This window comes from Opisthocomus hoazin, chromosome 2, assembly GCF_030867145.1.
Source record: "Opisthocomus hoazin isolate bOpiHoa1 chromosome 2, bOpiHoa1.hap1, whole genome shotgun sequence".
NCBI lineage: Eukaryota > Metazoa > Chordata > Aves > Opisthocomiformes > Opisthocomidae > Opisthocomus > Opisthocomus hoazin.
Genome location: NC_134415.1, coordinates 43,153,024 through 43,175,080, shown reverse-complemented (window position 1 = coordinate 43,175,080; position 22,057 = coordinate 43,153,024). Strand labels below are relative to the sequence as shown.

The following is a 22,057-nucleotide window of genomic DNA, read 5'->3' as shown; positions in this document are numbered from 1 at the left end:
CCGGGGCCGGTTCCGGGACCGAGGGGGGGGCGGTGCCTGGGGCGTGGCAGGCGAGAGCTGGGAGGGGCGGGGGCGGTGCCGGAGGCGGTGCGAGGCCGGAGGCGGGGCAGTGCTGGGTGAGGGGCGGGGCCGGGGCTGGGGCCGGGGCGGGCACGATGCGGAGGCGGAGCAGGGGCGGGGCCGGGCTGCGGCGGGCGCAGTGCCGGGGGTCGGGGCGGGCACGATGCGGGGGCGGAGCAGGGGCGGGGCCGGGCTGCGGCGGGCGCAGTGCCGGGGGTCGGGGCGGGGGCGGCCGCCGCGGTTCGGCGCCTTGGCCACGCCCCTGGGCTCCTCCGTCCCGCGCCGGGTGAGCGGGCCGAGGCGGGGCGGGGGGCGGCGGCGGCCAGCGGGCTCCTGGCGGCGCTGCCTTTGTGCTGAGAGCCGCGGTCCCGCCTCGCCGGGGAGGGGAAGCGTCCCCGTTTCGTTCCCTCCGGAGAGAGCAGCTGTCTGCTGCCGGTGCTCGGCGCTCCCAGGGCACGGCCTGGGCCAGGCCGGAGTTCTGACGTCCGAATGCTCTCTCGGGGAGGGACCGGTGGGGTTCGGCCTCGATTATTCTGCCCTTTCCTTTTTGTGGGGGGGTTTGGGGCCTTTTTGGCGGCTCACACAGAAGTGCCTGTTTATGAGAAAGTCCTCCGCCTGGCCGTGTTTCCCCACACTGCGGCCACACGAAGCCAAGCGAGCGCCAGGGGCGTTCTGGAGGAGAAGGCGGCAGCCCTGTCTCGTCACATCGTCCCTTCCCGGAGTGCGAGAGACGAGCCCGGACTGTCGCGGCTGGATCTCTCTCTCTCCCTGGAGGTTCCCCGCAGCCGGCAGCAGAAGGGGCCCTGCAGAGCAGCGCAGTCACTGACACCGCCCCCGCAGCGGGCCCGTCGGGGCTCTGGCTCAAGCAGCGAGGAATTCTCCGAGGCGCGGGGGCCCCGCCCCCGGCCCCGCCCCTCTCCCAGCACTGCTCACGCCCCGGCCCCGGCCACGCCCCTCCCAGCTCTGCACCCGCCCATGGCTCCGCCCCCGCCCCAGAACTGCCCCGCCCCGGAATAAGCCCCGCCCCACCCCAAACACATGCTCCGCCCACGGCCCCGCCCCGGCCCCGCCCTCTCCCCGCACTGGAGAGCCGGCTGATGCCACATTTTGACACTGACACAGGAGACGGATACTCAGGATCTTTCTGGGAACACCCGAGACCAACGCTCAAAGTGCCGGCGCCAAACAAAAGGACTGGGTGAGTCCGAGAGCTTTCGGTCTCGAGGGTGTTCAGACTGATTGCTGAGATTTTCTCTCGTGTTTAAATTTTGCTTGAAGTATTTGATACAGGAACTACACCCAGCGTGGAAAGGGGGACGCCCCTTGCTGAGGTTTTTGAAAATTGGAGTAAGATACCTTCGTCTCAGACTTTGCAGAAAAAGAAATTGATACTATTATGTCAGGAGGAATGGCCATTTCTCACTAGAACTAGAGGAGGTGGACCTATGGATGTGTGGCCCCTAGGGGAGCTTTTAAGATACACAAGTTATAATTTTGATGAATAATTCCAGAGGATGCAGGCACTCAAGACATTTATTACTAGTATATTTGGTATAATTGGGCCCAGCAAAGAAGGAAACCTGCAGGTAATCATAACAATGGAGGTCGCTTATCACCCTCTGCTCCCTTTGCTCCCTCTGCTCCGGAGGCAGACGATGATAATTCTACCTCAAAAGGGATTGGAATGTATCCCGTGAAATTGGATTGCATTCCAAACCCGAGGGCTGGACCAGGAGCCCCGCCAGAGGTCCTTGCAGTCCAAGCCGTGGTAAGACATGAACCTTGGAAACAAGGAAATTTAGTATCTTGGCAAGCAAAAATGCCGAGATGATGCCGAAAAATGTGCTCAATTATGACCTGGCATCATAAATGATTATTTTCCATATTGGAGTGATGTAAGAACTCTCCTCCGGGAACTATTCGAACCAGACGAAAGAGAAAAAATTTTACAAAAAGACAGGGAAATGGCTCAGAGGGGAAATGGACTTCATCCATGTCCTGAGAAAAATCCAGGCTGGGCTGTAACTACCACAGAAGGACTTCAAGCATATCAAACTGCTGCTCAACAATAGTTGAAGCAGTTTGGCGAACTGCAGAATGAGTCACAAATTGGACCAAAGTAATGGAATGTAGGCAAAAACCTAATGAACATCCCAGCGATTATTGGGGAATACTAAAAGCTACACTTTAAAAATATGGGGGAATGGCTTGTGAAAATTTGCAGGAACCGTTGGCCCTAAGTGTGTTTGTGGACCAATCTTCTCCTGACATTGATAAATATTTCCGAAAACACATGCCAGGCTGGCAACGCGAAACTTTGACTAAAATTCTGAGCATAGCAACTTTTGTTTTTGATGGAAGGAGTGAAGAACAACAGAAGCAAGAAGGGGAGAAACTGAAGGCAGAGAGGAAGAGAGAACGTAAAGAAAAAGAAAGAGAAATCAGCTTGCTCGATGCAGCAATTGCTCAGAATTGTAGCCAAAGAGGAAGATGCCAGGGATTTCCCCACAGAGGAATCAGAGGAAGAGGTCAAAGAGGCAGAGGTCTTCCTCCCTCTGTTTCCCCGTATTTTAACACTCCTGAACGTTTTCATTGTGGTAATTCAGGTCATATACAGCGCGCATGCCCCTTGAGACCAGTGACTTCGGCAGTCGAAGTTAGAAACTATGGAGAAAAACCTCCCAGACCTCACTCACAGTAACTGATGGAAGTGGTTGGAGTTAAGGTAGATCATAACGGTCACATCACAGCAAAGGTAAATGGTACTTTTGTCAATCTTCTAGTAGATACGGTAGCAACTATATCGTTATTAAGCTTTTTTGTTCCGCAATTATCAGGAGAAAAAAATCAAGGTAGATGGAGTGGTGGGAGGTAAGAAATTGCCCCTTTCGCTTCCCCTTCCAGTGATATTGGGAGGAAAAATGGCTTGGGGAAAGTTTGGCATCTCCCCTGAAACACCTGTGTCTTTGCTGGGACGGGATTTATTGCAAGAATTTGGCACTTGTATCTCTTAAACTCCAACTGGTATCCAACTAATAGTAACTGGGATGTCTTTAATCAAAATACCAGAAAATAAAAAGGAGGAAAAAAAGATCCCTGAGGAACTCTCTGATATTCCTCATGAATTATGGAGCACTTCTGGAGATGAAGCAGGGCTGTTAAAATCAGCTGAACCTGTGGTAATCCAAACAAAAGGAGGGACACCTCCTTCTATTCGACAATATCTAATAGTTTCAGAAGCAATTCCTAGTATTGGTAAACAAATTGATAAATTCTTAAAAGGGGGAATTCTAAAGGAATGTAGGAGCCCTTATAATACCCCAATTCTACCTGTAAGTAAAAACAGGTTGGACAACGACGGAGACCCTGAATATAGGTTTGTTCAAGATTTACGAGCAGTTAATGAGCATGTCATTGCACCCCATCCAGTTGCTCCAGACCCGAGTTTGATATTAACTGAAATACCACCTTGGGGCCAATATTACACTGTGCTTGATGTAACAGGAGCCTTTTTTAGTATACCAATAGCAGAACAAAGCCAACATATTTCTGCCTTCACCTGGCAAGGGAAACAGTTAACCTGGACACGATTGCCGCAAGGTTTTATCACCCACTATTTTCTCTCATATTTTGAGAAATGATTTACCAGATTTAAATCTTCCCTGTTTGCCTGTTCTTATACAATATGTGGATGATCTTTTACTTGTGAGTAAGACAAAAGAAAATTGTATACTTGATACTAAATATTTGTGTTGTCAATTGGTGCAGAAGGGTCTTCGAGTCTCTCCATCCAAACTGCAGTTTTGCCAGACTAAGGTAAAGTACCTGGGATTTTTATTAAGTCCGGGAAAAAGAGAAATTGATCCTGAAAGAGTTAAAATAATACAGGAACTGCCAAGACCTACCACTAAGAAGCAGTTAAGGGGATTTTTAGGGCAAGCTGGATTTTGCACACCTTGGATCCCTGGATTAAGTGAAATAACAAAACTGTTGCATGAAGCAACTAGGAATGAGGAGGTGGAACCTGTAGCATGGGGATCTGAAAGAGAAAAAGCTTTTCGGAATGCGTTATTGAATGCCCCAGCATTAGGACTCCCTGATTATACCAAACCCTTTAAACTTTATTGTGATGAGGTAAAGGGAACAGCCAGAGGAATTTTAGTCCAAACTTTAGGGCCTCATGAAAGACCAGTAGCTTATTTTTCAACTACGTTAGATCCTGTAGTAAAAGGAGCTCCGTTTTGTATTCGAAGACTTGAAGCTACAGCTGAGATAGTAGAAAAATCTTGGTCAATTGTTTTAGGACATGCACTAACCGTATGTGTACCCCATGAGGTGGAAATTTTGTTCACCCCAAAGAGCACATTGTTATGAACTGGTATTGTTATTAGCTGACAATTTGAAATTGGAAAGGTGCAACATGCTTAACCCTGCCACATTGTTATGCAAATTTTAACATTTACTAGCAAGTCACAAGACGACATAACAGATCAACCACTTGATAACCCAGAGGTGAGTCTTTTCACAGATGGATCATCATATTATGATAAAGGACGACGGGCTATGGGTTTTGCGGTGATGACAGACACAACGGTATTAATTGCTGGACCTCTACCTTTGTCTCTGGGAGCGCAAGGTGTGGAAGTTGTCGCACTGACAGAAGGAGCCAGGTATGCAAAAGGGAAAAAAGTGAGCATTTATACTGAGTCAAAATACGCTTTTGGAGTGTGTCATGCAACAGGTGCCCTCTGGAAAGAGAGAGGATTTCTAACTTCAGCAGGAAAAACGATTGCTCATGGAAAGCAGATAAAAGATTTACTGGAAGCGATTCAATTGCTGACAGCTTTAGCGGTAATATATATTAAAGCTCACACAGGAAAACAAGATGCCATCTCAAGAGGTAACCACTTGGCTGACCAAGCAGCCCGAGCAGTTGCTAGGCATTGCAACCATCTTATGGCTGCACTGCAAACGAAGGAAGAATGGACAAGCCCACTGGACGTGTGCCAACTCTATGAATCCTTAACCGAAGATGAACGATCCTTATGGGAACGACTAGGAGCTCAGAGACAAGGAGAGCAATGGATTTTGAACAACAAACCTCTGTTGCCAACAAGGTATTTATTACCCTTAACCCGTTGGTTCCATGAGAAACCTCATGGAGGACCGGAGAGCACAGCCTCCCAAATCCAAAGACTGTGGGCAGCACCAGGAATTTATGCTGCAGCACGAAGAGTTTGTGAGAATTGTAAACTCTTCAAGCAATATGCTACGTTGCGAATTAACCCGCCACAAGGTAAAAGGCCTCCGGCCACCTTTCCTTTTCAAAAGCTCCAAACTGATTATGCTGAGATGCCTAAGACTCTGGGTTATGCACACTTGTTAGTGACTGTAGATCAGTTATCTGGATGGGTAGAAGCTTTCCCAACAAGAAAGTATGATTCAAAATCAGCAGTTAAGATCTTCTTAAAAGAATTAATTCCATGATATGGCGTTCCAGAAATAATTGACTCAGACAGGGGAGCACACTTTACGGCAGCTATTTTGGTTCACATATATCATGCTTTAGGAATTAGACAACAATGACACACCCCATATCATCCAGAGTCCTCTGGACAAGTAGAAAGGATGAATAGAACCATTAAGGAGAAGTTAGTTAAGGTTTGTAAACAAATTGGATTAAAATGGCCAGAAGCTTTGAACTTAGTTTTATGGGATCTCAGAAACACTCCAAGACAACCTGTAGGAGTGTCCCCTGCAGAAATTCCTTTTGGTAGAATTCTTGCCATTCCAGGAACTTCTGTTCCAGCAAAAGCTAGCCTTTTGGATGGAGATGAGCAAATCACTCAATACCTTTTGTACCTCCAGGATTCTTTTTCCCAGATGAGAAATCATGCTCATTGGTATCAAGGTGTATCTCCTGAAGTCCAGCTACATGATATACAGTCAGGAGATAAAGTTTATGTGAAAAATTACAATCGGGAAAATAGATTGGAACCAAAGTGGTCATACACTGTACTATTAACCTCTTTTTATGCTGTTAAGGTTGCTGGGAAAGAGACCTGGATCCATCATTCTCACATCCGGAAAGATACTGAAGAGCAATGAATTGGGTACAAGTGTTGCTAATTTTTCGATGTAAAATACCTGTTAGCAGTCTCCACGGATTCTGGGTAAGATCAGCAATACACTATCAAGATGCCGGTGCCAATATCCCTAATGTCATGTACAGCAATTTGTCTTGCGAACTTAAGGGCCAAGCTGCAGGAATTCAGACAGACTCTGGGCGGTTCGTTCTTACGTCTGACTGTCCGAAGACTGAGATGAGAGACGCTATCAATCTATGTGGAGATTCTCTGCAATTCTGCATCAACGTACAAACTCTGCTTGACGGTCGATGGGATACCTGGACCTCTGCCTATGGTTGCATGCGTACTGGGACTGGGACAGCGGCAAATTCTCTCTATTTGTATATCATATTCAGTTACAAGACCCCCTCTGGGTAAGAGGAACATGGTGCTACGATCATCACATGTGGGGAATTTATGGCCATGGAGATTGGTGCTGTCATAGATACGATATATCAGGCAATCGTTTTTATGGTGAATTTAGGATTGTGATTTATGATTATGCATGTACTAACCTTTTGAATGTGATGTCTGTCTTTAGGATTAATCGACCCACCATATATCGAAGCATGCAAACCCCTCAATGGTTAAGCAGACGCCTAAAAGGTCTGGAGGAAACAAACCACGGAGAACAGATTGAAAATGAATGGCATAATAACATGCATGTGTCACTCGAATTCCTTTATTAAGAATCTAAATCTAACCGAACGCTGGATTTGTGTCTCGTTGCCAAAAACTGTTGATCAGGGGTTCCAGCTAATAGGTACTCCTGTACCTAGAGCAGTAAATTGGAATCGATATTGGTATAATACTACATTCACTGACACCTACAAAGAGCAAATCTGGGCTATTCAATTACCCAAGCAATGGAACTATTCCCAAGTCCATTGTGTTCAAAGACGTTATCCTTCTACGTGTTCTAATCGATTCCTATGCCAAAATCACACAATTGTGGGAAATTGGACAAACTGCCAAAGCACAACCACAATAAGTTCTGGGTTGCAGTTAAGATGGCAAGCCCCTCCAGATTTAGGTATCTTTTGGCTTTGCGGAACAACAGCATATAAAGCTTTACCTCTAGCTTGGAGAGGAATTTGTGCTCTTGGAGTTCTCACTTCAGATTTGCAAATACATCCTGAAGTCTTACCCAAAGACACTTGGCACCGGACCTATATTAATCGTGTGAAAAGAAATCTTAATCCCCTGAGAGAAAGACCTGCAGGATTTCACTCTTTGCTCCGTTGCTTTATGCCTTCTTTAGGGGTAAGTGAATTGGAAAAAGCAATTCTGAACATTTCTGGAGAGACTGAAAAACTAGCAAATTCCACAGCACATGGACTGCTCACTTTGCAAAAAGAGGTTTCTGAATTCTCGAAAATTACTATACAAAATAGGATGGCATTGGATCTGATATTAGCTTCCCAAGGAGGGGTCTGCACCATTTTAAGTGTAAGTTGTTGTATGTACACCGATCATAGTGGAGAGCTAATTACTGATGTGCAGAAAATTTGGGAAATTGGTAAACAGATGCAACAAGTGCAAAAAGACGACACCTCGTGGGGATTCACTGATGCTGTTTCTTGGTTAACCTCTTGGTTCCCGAACCTAGCTACTTGGCTAAAGAAAGCTTTAGTGATCTTATTCTTTGTTGTAACAATAGTTGTTTGTCTGTTTGTGATTTTTCAATGTATACTAACGTGTTTAATGTCAATCACTAAGAAGTGTCAAAAAGAAGTTTGGAAATATAGTAATTAGTAATTGCAGGGATGCAATAAAAACAAAAGGAGGGAATGTTAGAGATGGATTATAAAGAAGACTGATTATAGAATAGAATAAAATCATAGAACTAGAACATAGGTTCAATGGTGTGAACACAGCTGCGTTAAGAAACCGTACAATCGGTATGTTGCAGTTGGGTTAGAAAACAACTGTATGGATTGTACCAAACAGAATTCACAGAAGAAGATGAAGGACAGATGACGACTCCGAGATGACCCTGAAACCAGCGAGGGAGAATTCTAGGAAGACAGAAGAATAGAAAGAACTTAATAAATGACGTACTTAAAGGAACAGAATGGTTGCTTAGAAACTTGTGAAGATTCTAGAGTTGATGTAATCGGTTTAATAAATGTATATCAACTAGTCTAGCGAGTTCAGCTTGGCCATTCACTGAGGTGATAGCCCAACTCTGAGTTGTGAATAAAGCAGTACCTAGTGTAACCCACTCGTGTGAGGATAAAATCTTTAACATTTTTCTCAGATGCAGCCTAAGCTGCTGTTGTCTGCTCAAAACAAAACTGTTTCGATGTCCTGCCATAAAATGGCACAGCCCTCTTGCCATTTGCAGAGCCTTGGTTTGATTTTTCTCCCACACCGCGAGCAATTTTAACAGGCGGCTCGCTACCATGCTTGTAAGCTTTTGTATTGGCAACAGAGGGTTCAGGAAACTCATGCTTTGAAGCTAAGTTGATTTTCTCACTGGCATCATCAGCAGAAAGTGGAAAGAAGATGCCGTTACGGGGTGACTTTTCAAATTTCATCTCACTTTTAGGGATTGGTATTGTCTTCACTGCTGAACGATGCTGTGAACCAGGCGCTTCACTGTTTCTAACAACGCTGCTGGAATCTGTGCTTTTTCCTGAGAGTCCACTGTCTCCTCCTCCAAGCCGATATCCTTTTCCCCTGCATGGCATTAGATCTTGCACATCATGCGTTTGCGTCTTCCCTGCAAAACAAGAAGGGAAGAAAGTAAGAAAAATTAGTAACTTTTTCATATAGAAATCACGGGTTTAGTACTTTATGTGCCTCGCCCAAAAAATCTGCTGCTTGAAAACAGCGTAGTAAACTAAACCTTTTGCAAACAAATAAGCTGAGGAGCCACCTAAAAATGCACAAATCAAATGGGCAGTTTCTTTCAGTAATAGCAGTAATATCATGATTAATTAATATCAGTAATACTATAATTAATGTTTGCAGTAATATCTAAACAAAGCTCATGTAGCGGTTGATCCGTATTTGGTCAATGGCCTGTTTGGACAAAAAGAGTCTGGCAAAGGAAAAACAGAATGATTTTAAACACCTTTGTTAGCCGAGTCAGAATTTGGAAGTTTTGCTGGCTGGGTTTTCCCCTGGGGTTTCTTGGAGAAGTTCTCCGTCTCCTTCACTTTTGGCAATGTACCTCCACACGTCTCTTGATGCTCAACCCACCAATGCTCTCGCACAGAGGGTGCTCTGTTCATTGAGCGTTTCATAGATCCAAAGTCAGGTTTGCTCTTCTGACAGGGGCCATTGCATCCCCACCAGTGCTGGCCGTACAAATCCACCTCATCACAAAAACTATGATGGATCTAGGTTTCAGAAAAAAGAAAAAAGGCAGTCAATCAGAAAGGTTCTAATTTTGTATCACTAGTTCCACAACGTATTTTTTTAAAATATATTACCATTCCTTCCGTTCCTGCTGTGATTTTTACATTACCAGCTAAAAGGACTGAACCTGGGTGAAATTTGATCAACATTTAGATGCTATTAAAACAAAGCTTCAAAAAAAAAAGAAGACAGGATCTATAGGAATATGTCCTGGCTATCTTGTTTGAATGGCAATAAAACCACTTTAAAAGCCTGTCTGCAGTTTCAGCCTAAATGACACACTGTTTAGCATGTACTGCAAACAACACCAGTTTTGTGCTCTTCCTCCAGCTGAAATGTTAATTTACCTTATCAGACAGATGATTTTTAAATAGCTTCAACTCATTAGCCTCTACTGATACAAATCTTAACTAAAACAGACTGGTCTTCCCCAGATCTCATTCTGACCATGGGGCTATTCTGTCCCTGGCATCACTTAAGTTGTTTGAAGTTTAAAACAAAAGCTCATAGGAAAATACTTGCAGAGAGTATACTCGAAAAATGAGACGACTGATAACGCATCACCTCTGCCTCAACCTGTTCCCACCCTCATCCCCAACAAAGTCACTGTGGAACTGGCACACACGTGGATGCAAATTTGTATCAGTGCCACCAGTGCCTAACAAGAACAAATATATTGCTCCTTATCCCACCAGGCATACGGAAAAACCTCATCAGGAAAAAAAATCTTTATTACTTTAGGTGAAGTGGATTACGCTTACTGTGACATTGGCTCCAGTCCAGCGAGTAACGCGACGCATGTGTTTGCGGAACTCTGGTCCATGATATTCATGAACTTTTCGTTATTAGTAACAAACAGCAGGGCATGGATCATTTCATGCAACAGTGCCTGAAACGATGCAAATCATTAGCTATTTACTGAAAAGCATTGCATATAGTTTCAAAATTACGCTGGAGATATTTTCCTCCTTTCCATTTGTCTTGGTACTGACTTTATTCTCATGCATTCACATGTTCACTCTGCGTCACAAAAGCATAATACTTCTGTCTGTCAAGCCGCATTCCCTCTATTCCCATACCACAAGAACAAGCTGGAGAACATTACTGTAACAAGCAACATTCCAAAAAGGAGAAATCATCCTCAAAATCAAGTCAGATCTTTAAAAAGAAGATCCCCTCTACAACCAAAGAAGGAGACGCTTGTGATAGGAGCGACGCCCTGCAGCATTTCTCTTCATTCAGCAAATCTGAACCTTGAGCAAACTCAAACAAGCAGCCCTGACAGAGGGACAAGAAGCCACACAAGCGATGTTTACAGCCATATCCTAGATCCTTGTTTTCTGCTGTTGGCCTTTTGACCTGGAAGATGAAACTACAGCCACTTTCTGATTGCGCTTACAGTCTCTGCTTGTTTTTAATATTAGAGGATAACTTAGGAGTAAAAAAGAGTTGGGTTTTTTCCCTTACAAAGTCAGTAAAACATGTGAGTTTAGACTCCTACTCAGCGCTGCCCATTTAGAAACATAAAACTGAAAGGTTGCCGCGATGTTGCAACACAAGGAACAAAAATGTAATAATAAAGCCACCCCTATTCTCTGATCTGTAAGTCACTGTGTGTACGAATCCCACTATGAAACGTAAAATGTGCGTATGGAGTGGGGACGAGGCACAATACGCTTTATGTGCAAATTCACGAGCAACCTTCAGATACCTCAGCAAGATCCTTTCTTGGTCTTAACTTCAGGAGCGGCTCGCTCAGACGAATGGAACACATTCCACCTGCTCCTTCATATACGCACGCTCCAGCAGAGCTGAAAGACACGGAAACAAAATATTGCAGCTACTTGTTTCGGTAGTCTGTGAAGAAAATTGAGAGTCGCAGTTAAAGTGCTGGCCCCTTCCAACACACTTCAGGTAACTCAGAACATGACAAAGAGCTTTTAGTAGTTACTTCAAAAATGCAACGTCAACAAGCAAAAAAAAAATTAAGCCGGCAAGTTTCTGAGAACAAACTGTGACTGAACTAGCAGAAGAAACACTATAAATTATCAGATCTCTCGCAATCACTTAATTCAAAGCTAGCAGTCCTGAAAAAAGGGAAAAAAAAGAATGGACAGCGGCCGGTTCCGAGCTAACCCGTTCAGGAGGCAGAGGGCTGTTTCCACCAGAGCTCCCGACAGAGCGAAATACAGAAATCAGAGGCTGCGACCCACAGCCGCCAACGCCGACTGCACTGCCGGCCTCTGCCATCTCCCCCTTCGCCCTCCCCAGCCTCTGACACCTGCCGAGCCTTTTCACGTCCTCACTCCTGCACAGTAAGCCACCAGGAACACCTCAAAGTCCCTTTTTTCCTTTGTGTCCTGATAGAGGGAATTGTAAGAAACGTGAAACTATAACAAAAAAGCCTTAATATTTTCTAGTTTTTAGTAGTCTTTAGTACTGTAACTTGTATTCCTGCAGGCATAGTGATCTAATGATGTAACAGTTCCACTAATCCCTGTTTTCTCATTAAGGAGTGTAGTGGAAGGACATGGGCACAAGCTATCACTTCGTCGTTAGACAAAATAACTAAGTGAAACAAAAGTGGTCTTGGTTCTCAGCAAATAATTGGGATAATTGTGGGATAAAAGAGACTGCTAAATAATTCTACTCCAGACAGCTCAGTCTTGGGAGGGCAAATGCGCCAAGCTACAGAGATAAGGAGGCACCAAGAGAGCAGCAAGACCAGAGCCGAACAACCTGAAGGACATGATATACGTGATCCTAGAACTGAGTTTGCGCAGAAATAAATGTCAATCAGTGAACAGCGTGATGAAGAGGATGGGCCTTCATCTTGGGACCCCCGAAGACCACCCAAAGATGCTAACAGACATGCATGAAATATATTTACATATGCTAATTAGTTCTTTGAAATATAATGAATATTTACATGTGTGATTGTGTTTAACCTGAAGTAACAGGGTGTCTGGCATGCACGTTTGGAGGAGAAATCCCCCATGTGCCTGGCACCGCAATAAAGAATACCTGCTTAACAGTATACTTTGTACTGTTAGGTTTTTTTTCCTACCGGATCTTCGAATCAATTTGGCACCCCAGATGGGACACACTCTGTTCGGCTGCGGGACCCGGTAAGAACAGGACCCCCTTGGGGCCTCGGGAGCTTTTTCCCGAAGGGGCTCCTCACCTTATCTGGATCACCGCGGGAACAGACAAGGACCATCCGTGAGTAAAGGTATTCTTTTACTACTCTTTACTACTAACGGGGTTCGAGTCCCCTAAGTCATAATTTAATTACGCAGGGAGAGTATACTGGGCTGCTAGCGCCTTAGAGGTATATAGGGGTTCGAGTCCCCACTAGACGCAGTTTTGACTGCTATATGGATCATTATTCTGGAAATTGACTATGATTCTGGTAAATGGTTCGGATTGCAGTGACTCGGGGTTAATATTGTATGACTGTGTGTGAGGCCTCTGTGTGAATGAGACATAAGTGTGAGTGTGGAGTTTTGACCTGCGGTTCTGTTCTCCCGCAAGGGAAGCAGCCGGTGAAAAACGAAGCGTAAGAAAGTAGTGAATGTTAATTTTAAAGTAATTATCCCATTGTTGTTATTGACGGACTACTACTAGTGATAATCATAATAGTATGTTGTATTTGTTATAAGTGTCGTACAAGGTTCCTGATTGCATAATATAATTGGAGAGTTAAAGTGTAAAATTGCAGTTCAGTAACTATTTCTCGTAGCTTAAAGTGTAGAATTTTGGTTAAGTAATTAGAGCTATTGGCGTTAGAAGGATTTGTTTAGGTTTGTTTGTTAGGGTTTGTCATACATTGATTGGGGAACAAAGAGGTGGACGTGGTGCATAATGGGAACTTCACAGAGCAAAGAGATACTGAAGAAGAACCCCTTGGGCTGTATTTTGCATCATTGGAAGGAGATAGGGGGACCCCGGGGAGGTAGTGTGAATAAAAGGACGCTAGTTAAGTATTGTAATCAATGGTGGCCGTTGTACAAGTTAGATGATGAGGCAAAGTGGCCTGAGAATGGGACCTTGGATCATAATACTTTGCTACAGCTAATGTTCTTGAGAAGAGAAGGAAAATGGGATGAGGTCTCATATGCCAATATGTTTTTCACTTTGCAAAATCACCCCGAGTGGCAAAAAGAAAGTGGTATAAATCTAGCCCCGCAGGATCCCCTTGTGTTGGCATTGGAAAGGGATAGAAAGAAAGAGCCAGGAAAACTTCAGCGGTGTTGTTCTGCGGGCAGCATAGGGCAAAGGTGTCTGAAAACAAAAGGGAATCAGAAGAAACTGGAGGAGCGTACGGAGGATTTTATGTCAGCCCCCTTCTCCCTGATGCCGGGTCGGCTGCGGGAGCCCCGCCCGCGCAGACGGGGACGAGGCCTCTGATTAGGGCGGAGCGCCACCTGGCGGTCAAATCCCGTCACTGCTCGAACTCGTAGCGAGGTGGGACCCATCATCCAAGCCAGTTTAAGACACGCGATGGGGCCGGGGGGCCGACCCTGATAAGAACACCCTTCCAAATGGAAGATATAGACAAATGGAGAGAAACTGTAAGGGAGTACAGGGAAGATCCTAGCGGGGTAGCCAGGAAATTTGAATGGATAGTTAAGAATTTGGATCCGGATTGGAAAGATGTGGATGTAATATTAGAGGCAATGACAGAGACTGAGAAAGGAATTGTGTTAAAAATAGTACTGGATCATATGAGGTCACAAATTAGTGCAGGTACTTTACAAGGGCCTGAGGAACAACATGTTCCACTCAGAGACCTGGGGTGGGACCCTAATGATCAAACCCAGTATTGACTGTTACAGCAATACCATATTTGGATTCAGTATGGGCTGGAACATGGGATCCTGAAAGCAGTAAACTGGTCAGCCTTATATGAAGTAAAACAAGGTCAGACAGAGACCCCGACAGAATTCCTGGATAGATTACGAACAGCAGTGTGGCAATACACTACCATAGAACCGGCATCAGATGCAGCTAGACAGCAGCTAATATCTCTATTTATAGGACCGGCTGCTAATGATATTAGAAAGAAGCTGCAGAAACTTAAACAACCAGATGTAAGGAATTTAGAGAAACTAGTGGAAGAGGCGTGACGAGTGTATTGTAACAGGGATGAGAACAACAGGAAGAAAATGGGTCTGGTATTAGCTTCAGCTACTGTGGCTGCACTGTCCCAACAGAATGAAGAAATATTAAGGGGGCAAGGACGGAGGAATTACGATAAAAGGAGCATAAAAATCAATCAGTGCGCTCGTTTGTAAGGGATTTGGACATTGGCAAAGGGAATGTCCACAGAACAGAAAGGCACCCTGCCCCAGAATAGTTGCTGACCTACAGGATACTGAATGATGGGGACCTGGGGAATCCACCCTAGCATCCTCTCTGGGGCAACGACGCGATGCGAAGACATCCTCCGCAGGGCAATGACGCGAAGACATCTTCTGCGGGGCAATGACGCAATGCGAAGAAATCCTCTGTGGCGCAACAACGCGGACACATCCTCTGTGGCGCAACAATGTGACGCAAAGACATCCTCTGCGGCACAATGACGCGACACAAAGGAAACATAAACCACTGTTTAAGGTCAGGAAGAGAAGGCAGAAGGGAACTGTGTAAGGGCCTTTAGCCATTTGAAAGGATGCTGCAAAGAAACAGCGAATCAGTTCCTCCCTCTGCAGTGTATTGTGCACGCGGAGGAATGGGCTTGAAATGAACCAAAGGAAATGGAGTTGAGGTGTTACGGAAGGAGAACGCAGAGGCAGTTTGAAAGACATCTGTGGTATCCAGACTTAAAAGAAGGAGAAAAGAGGGAACTATGGTTTGTACCTCATCATGCAAGGAACAGAGAGCTTCAAATGAAATTATCAGTTGGCAGATCGAAAAGAAACAAAGGGATGTGGTTCTTCACACCTCAAGCAGCTGAGCTGCGGAACGGACTGCAGATGTTGTAGGTGCCAGTGGCAGGTAGACATCCTGTCCATTTAAAAGGCTGGATTGAATCCCACCCAGCGTGAGTTACAGAATCACTGCAGTCACGAGTTGCCGAGCCCTCTACTTTCCACGGTAATTAAATCCGGCTTGCCCGCCGGGCACATGAGAAAACCTCTCTGAAAGTTGCCCAGAAATGGTCTTGAGACACAAGAGGTTCTTCTCTGGAAGACTTGTGGACAGCACCCTGAGGCTGAGTTTAATTTTCAGACAAATTCAGAAGCACAAGCCACTTGAAAACAAAGCCCCTGAGATGCCTTAGCCATTTCATATTAGATTTTCAGAAGAAGCCTTCCCAAGTGGGAGAGGGTGCGATTTGGAGCAAAGACACCAGTGTGTGGTGTGACTCTATTCTAATGGAAGCTGGCAGAAGATAAAGAACTGGGTGAATGGCGGAACGCAGAGAGTGGTGGTGAATGGATTTAAATCCGGCTGGCGGCCAGTCATGAGTGGTGTTCCCCAGGGCTCAGTTTTGGGTCCACTCTTGTTTAATATCTTTATCAACGATCTGGATGATGGGATTGAGTGCTCCCTCGGTAGGTCTACAGTTGACACCAAGTTGGGCAGGAGTGTTGATCTGCTTCAGGATAGGAAGGCTCTGCAGAGGCATCTGGACAGACTGGATCAATGGGCCAAGGTCAACTGTATGACGTTCAACAAGGCCAAATGCCGCGTCCTCCACTTCAGTCACAACCCCATGCAATGCTACAGGCTTGGGGAAGAGTGGCTGGAAAGCTGCCTGGCAGAAAAGGACCTGGGGGTGTTGGTCAACAGCCAGCTGAACATGAGCTATCATTGTGCCCAGGTGGCCAAGAAGGCCAATGGCATCCTGGCTTGTGTCAGGAATAGTGTGGCCAGCAGGAGCAGTGAGGTGATCGTGCCCCCGTACTCGGCACTGGTGAGGCCGTACCTGGAGTAGTGTGTTCAGTTTTGGGCCCCTCACTACAAGAAGGACATCGAGGTGCTGGAGCATGTCCAGAGAAGGGCAACGAGGCTGGTGAAGGGTCAACGAGGAGTGGCTGACGGAACTGAGGTTGTTTAGTCTGGAGAAGAGGAGGCTGAGGGGAGACCTTATTGCTCTCCACAATTACCTGAAAGGAGGTTGTAGTGAGGCAGGTGTCAGTCTCTTCTCCCAAGTAACTAGAGATAGGCTGAGAGGCAATGCCCTCAAGTTGCATCAGGGAGGTTTAGAGTAGATATTAGGAAAAGTTTCTTTACTGAGAGAGTGGTCCGACATTGGAACAGGCTGCCCAGGGAGGTGGTTGGGTCCCCCTCCCTGGAGGTGTTCAAGAAATGTGTAGATGTGGCACTTTGGGATATGGCTTAGTAGGCATGGTGGTATTGGGTGGATGGTTGGACTTGATGATCTTAGAGGTCTTTTCTAACCTATGATTCTATGATTCTAAGATAGAAAGGAGATGGTGCTGAACTCGGGATTGCGTGGAGGAGTAAGCACGTAGTGTCAGTGCACCTCTTAAGCAATAATGACAAAGACAAGAAAACTAAGACAAGAAAACTCAGAAAAAATCCTCAGATCTTCATAGCCTCTACTGAATGGCGGGTGCAGGGAGCCCGTTCCCCACGTCTGCAAGACACTTCTGCAAGGCAAAGGTGTGATGCCTCGGGAGGAGAACAGGAGGAAGCCAGTGTACCAAGTACTCTTACGCTTCATTCTTTCTCACAGCAGGCGCCTTGGACAGAGACCAGCAGGTAACAGCCTCTTCCTCCATTCACACCTCCCTGGCACGGTGTCACCTTTTCCACCACCTGCCCGAGGGAAGGCGACTCTTGAAGGAAGAGCGAGTCTGTAAGTGATAGTCTGCAAGAGGCATAAACCTATTAACCAAGCGACTGTGATCTCTGGATAATCTGGTGTACGTGCAAGTGTCACACTGACAGTTCTCATGCAAGAACATCCACACAGTGGATATCGCTTCTCTTGGGCTTCCCTGAGTTTCTCATTGGAGAAAGTGCTTGGCCTTCTTTACAAAAACAAATCAAAGACCTTGTTCAAGAACAGATTAACATTTTCTCCACTGCTTCTTCAGGATTGTTGCCTTTCAGTTTCCTCTGTCAGTAAGCGTGTTTACAAGGGATCTTAGCCAAGTGCTTTGTCTCTGCAGCATGAACTACTACAGCTCTGTCTCCTCCAGCGTACAACTCCACAAGCCAACAACCAGCCAACGTCAGGCCAGGAATCCTTGTCCTTACAAGTTCTGTCCCGATAGAAAGACCAGTGTGGCTCCGTCTTGCAGAAAGACGCAGTGAATCCATAAATTCACTGGAGGTCACAGGGAGGCCAGAAGGGAGAGGACAGACGTTTATACGCATCTGAAGGGGTAAATAAAGAGCTATGTTATTTCTGTGCTCGCAGAATAGGGCAATAACTCCACAGTCCATAGCTGTGAAGAACTGAGCAAGAGATACGGGTAGGGTATCGACTGGCTTTTGCTGTGAACCCCGAGACAGAGAGGGAGAGAGAGAGAGCAAGCAGCTCTTCTGGCAGGGGACAGAGCTGTTAAAAGAGGGGTGTTATGGTCAGCTGGATGAAACAAGTGGGCAAAGCAGCCTGTCCTTTTGGGGACTAACAAGAACAAAGTGAAGCCTTCTGCTGGAGGGAGGACGGAGCAGAAGCCCTTGGCCAAGGCCCTGGGGGGTTCTCTGGCAACAGAAATGCAAGAGGCTGGTTTCAGGGGGCTGTGGGTAAACTAGCAACAGAGCAAAGAAACGATCGAAACCGAAATACCAAGAAGACCGAATACCTAACCCCAAGGGGTGACTGACAACACGGGTCACAGACTGTCCTGGGTTCGGCCAGAACAGGGTTAATTTTCACCAGAATCTAGGAAGGGACACAGCCGGGCGGGCTGATCCCACCTGGCCAAACAGAGCAGGGTATTCCATACCATGTGCCGTCATGCTGGGTTCCGGTGGGGGGGAGTTGGGCAGCGGGAACTCTCTCGTGGCTCAGGAGCGCGCAGTGGTGGCGGTTCGGGAGAGCAGCTCTGTTATGCGGTCTGTTTTGTTTTGTGTATTCCCCTTATTGGTATTGTTGTTGTTCCTGTTCCCTTTGTCTGCTGTTCTGTTAAACTGCCCTTATCCCAACCCACCAGTTTCTGCCTGTTTCTTTCCATTCTCCCCTGCACCCCTGCGGTGAGGGGCAGCCACGTGGCGCTTTTGTTGACGGCTGCAGCCAAACTATAACACAGACTCATGTGAAGAGTAAAGAAGAAAGAAAATGAAAAAAATCAAAAGATGGAGGAGCATAAATCCTAGAGACTTTTTCTTACGCTCATAGTTTTAAGGTGAAAGTCAGTGCTTGCCAGCCATTCTCAAGGTAGCTGTTGTCCACTTACAATCAGTTGTGTTTGCAGATGGTTCAGTTCATTCTATTCACCTTTCAGACACGACCTGTGAAATAGAGTTGTCATTCATTCTCAGCCTGGAGTTGGTTCCCTGGCAAGTCACTGTGAAGATAATGGTCAACTATTCAAGCTGTAGTAGTGTCTTTTCATCAGATAGGTGGAATATTTCACAGTGCAATCGTTCATGAAAAGGTGTAGGCTTTAGCTTTAAGTAACCAGATGAAGAGAACCTAAACTTTGTTTTGTGTGTACTGCTACAAGAAGCAATGTCGTTGGTACAGACACTGTTCCCCAAGGAGACATTTAGATTCCTAAAATCCTCACACTCATTCCCAGAACTAAATCCCTCAAAGTTTCTTATGCTTAAGTTATCATACTCCTATATTTGTTTTACTTCCTTGCTTCCTTACACACATTTTGGGAATAAGCATCTATGAGATTTCAGTCTGCTAGAAGGAATTCTTCAAAGCTTACTCAGCCCTGCTGAACTGAACCGAGCACCGGTGTCCCTGTCTCTCAGAACACAGCTGCTTATTCCTCATGCTCACCACTGCTAGTCCCATGGTGCCAGGAATGAGAGGGCTACGTAGCTTCATCTCTCGCCCTTACAGAGATAGCTAGATCTGCTCTAGAGTTGTCTCTGTGCAGCTCTGTGCTGACACTCCCACTGCTTTCTGCTCTAACTGTTTGCTGACTGGTATATATGTCTTCCACTTTGGTAAGTTTTTATACATATGTATACTATACCTATATAATCTTACAGCACATGTAATCTCACTAAAGAAGCAGGAAATAAGGTAGATTCAGCAAAAACACTCTCCAGCCTTTGAAGAAGAAGTCATGAGTCCCCTGTGTCATATCCATGTCAGGAGATGGTCAGCATGGACTCTGCATTTAAGTGAGAAAAGGTCATCAGAAACAAAAAACACAGAATTATCCACTTAAGTTTTCTTGCTTCAATGAATTACTTGGGGCGGGGGGGGGGGGAAAGCAAAGCTGAAAGTCTCAGTAAGGGGTATCCATCACATACTTTCACAGCCCAACCAACACTAGGGCTCTGCGCTTGCTCTACCACCTGTTCCTCACTGTCACACCCTCACCCTAGCCAGAGCCCAGGTCCAAAATGGACATCCACCACCTAGGGCTCCCATACAGAAGTGGCCAGGAATGAAAGCTGTTGCTGGCTCTCACCTTCCCTTGGCAGCCCCTTCACACCCCCATCAACACTGGGGCTCTGCGCTTGTTCTACCACCTAACCTTCACACTCATGTACCCTCTAGGCCTCCTCAAGCGCCCCTGGAGCCTGTCTGGCACATCCTGCAAGGTTGCCCAGGGACTTCGTGGGTGCTCGTTGTCCTTGCAACGCTTATAGCAAGTCCTAGTGATAACTGTTTTTCAAACAGGTTTGCTACTCCAAAGCACCTGGGCGGCTCAGGCACATGCCACAGGATCCTTCTCTTTACAGTCACGTTCTTGTACATGTTTTATAAAATAAGGTGGGGAGGTCCCTAAAGTGGGGACTATCCCCCTCAATTAATCTGCTTATTAAAAGCATTTGTCCAAGTTTTCTGATTTTGAAGCCTCCTCCAGCCATCTGCCCCACTACTTCCTGTGCAAGGGAAGGTTTTCACACTGTCTTCCTTTCTTGCACTTGATGCCCCCAAGTCCCTCTGTGTCCCTTGGACTCAGGGCAGGTCTTTATTCCTTTCCTCACTGCAGAGCTCTCCCCATTTCCTTCTGCCTGCCAGCCTGCCACCAAATGAACCCGTTGTCCTTCCAGCCAGAAGGATCTGTACCAGCAGTGCAGATAACACCATGATTCCAACGTCGCTGGCTCATGGTGCCTCACCAGCACACTCAGTGCTGTCCAGGACACCAGGGCACCCCATTCCTGCCCTAGGGCTGGGACACCAGCTGCTGCAGTCACGGAGAACAAAGCAACAATGACTGAAAGGTTTTCTCCATTGCAGCTGTGAGGAGGCTGGCTAGAGGCTCAGGGCCAGAGCTGACGGTGGCACCTATTGGGGCCGCAGGTGCCAGGGATGTGGGGCCAGGAATGAGGCAGTCCTGCCTCCTGCTCCAGATCCTGCACAAAAGCCTTCTGCATGGGAGCAGCTGCGGAAGGGCAAGCAACATATATAGGGCCTAGCTGAATTGGGCACTTCTTCCATGGGCCTCATTATTTTAGGTCATTCTTATTACCTTGGCATATTCAACGTCATTGGCATATCCAGTCTCCTTCTGTGACAATGGTAGTGGTTCACCCTGCAGTCTGACTGCCCTTGTCCTGGGATTCATCTCCATCTGCGAGACATTTCTCAGCCCTGTTATTTGCCAGTAGCTGGCATGTCCTGGCTTGCCCTGGCCACCAGCTGCCCTTGTGCCTGCTGCTGTGGCCAGCTCATGTGGGTGGGGGGCAAGGTGACTTACTGCACAAATAAAGGGGATGAGAGGCTGCCCAGCTGGATGAGTACCAGTCTTCCCTATTGCACTCAGATGTAAGCCAGTGCCACTCACCACCACGCAAGGATGTTCCCTGCATGCTCAGCTTGTGTAGAGACAGCTCTGCTCAAAATGCCTCAGGGCTGCCCACATCTCCTGAAAACCTCTGGTGTGGCTCCCATCAGCCACCAAGTAACCCCTGGTCACAGGGCTTGGCCATACCTGTGCCATTCACAGCTGTCTTCACCCGCCAGCAGGAAGGAGGGAGGGAAGAAGGCAGAGCAGGAAGGAGGGGAGGGGAGGGGAGGGGAGGGGAGGGGAGGGGAGGGGAGGGGAGGGGAGGGGAAGGGAGGGGAGGGGAGGGGAGGGGAGGGGAGGGGAGGGGGAAGAGAGAGAGAGAGAGGGAGGCTACATTTGGCAGCTACCTCCGGCAGCTAGAGCCAGAGCAGCTGACAGTCACCGTGGTAGAGGCTCACAATGTCCTCAGCAACTTCCAGCAGCTCTTTGCCCAGCGGCCTGGCTGTCCTGGCAACTTTCCCAGATGTGCTCTTCATTCCTGAAATCGTGAGTCCTGGCTTTTCCTTGGGGGAGGGCAGATGCTGCTTGTGGGACATCCAGCACACTTCATGCTGCAAGTGTCTGAGGGATGAGACTTAGAATCATAGAATCATA

At 46.7% G+C, this 22,057-nt stretch overlaps 2 protein-coding genes across 4 annotated transcripts; one reads left to right on the top strand and one right to left on the bottom strand.

Annotated features, from left to right (window-relative positions):
* The first annotated feature begins 1,150 nt into the window (after positions 1 to 1,150).
* On the top strand, positions 1,151 to 8,514 carry LOC142360506 (protein NYNRIN-like). 3 transcript variants are annotated; one of them, XM_075413429.1, is made up of 3 exons: positions 1,151 to 1,258; positions 2,667 to 2,815; positions 4,589 to 8,514. In XM_075413429.1, the coding sequence occupies exon 3, from the start codon at positions 4,624 to 4,626 to the stop codon at positions 5,545 to 5,547; it is 924 nt and encodes a 307-aa protein (XP_075269544.1). In that variant the 5' UTR covers positions 1,151 to 1,258; positions 2,667 to 2,815; positions 4,589 to 4,623; the 3' UTR covers positions 5,548 to 8,514. The 3 variants fall into 3 exon arrangements, with proteins under 3 accessions (XP_075269544.1, XP_075269543.1, XP_075269542.1); XM_075413428.1 differs by having other exon boundaries at positions 2,667 to 3,876; XM_075413427.1 differs by having other exon boundaries at positions 2,667 to 8,514.
* LOC142364592 (DNA-dependent metalloprotease SPRTN-like) lies at positions 8,376 to 19,807 on the bottom strand. The gene is given in 11 exon segments (XM_075444398.1): positions 8,376 to 8,913; positions 9,268 to 9,535; positions 10,316 to 10,389; positions 10,392 to 10,443; positions 11,266 to 11,365; positions 12,910 to 13,025; positions 13,982 to 14,077; positions 17,334 to 17,397; positions 17,501 to 17,560; positions 17,737 to 17,859; positions 19,722 to 19,807. Coding segments are annotated over 11 exon segments (1,497 nt in total). The 3' UTR covers positions 8,376 to 8,455.
* Positions 19,808 to 22,057: the final 2,250 nt, after the last annotated feature.

Excerpts from the sequence above, each read along its gene's own strand:
- LOC142360506 (XM_075413427.1), top strand. The coding sequence starts at position 4,504 with ATGCAAATTTTAACATTTACTAGCAAGTCACAAGACGACATAACAGAT.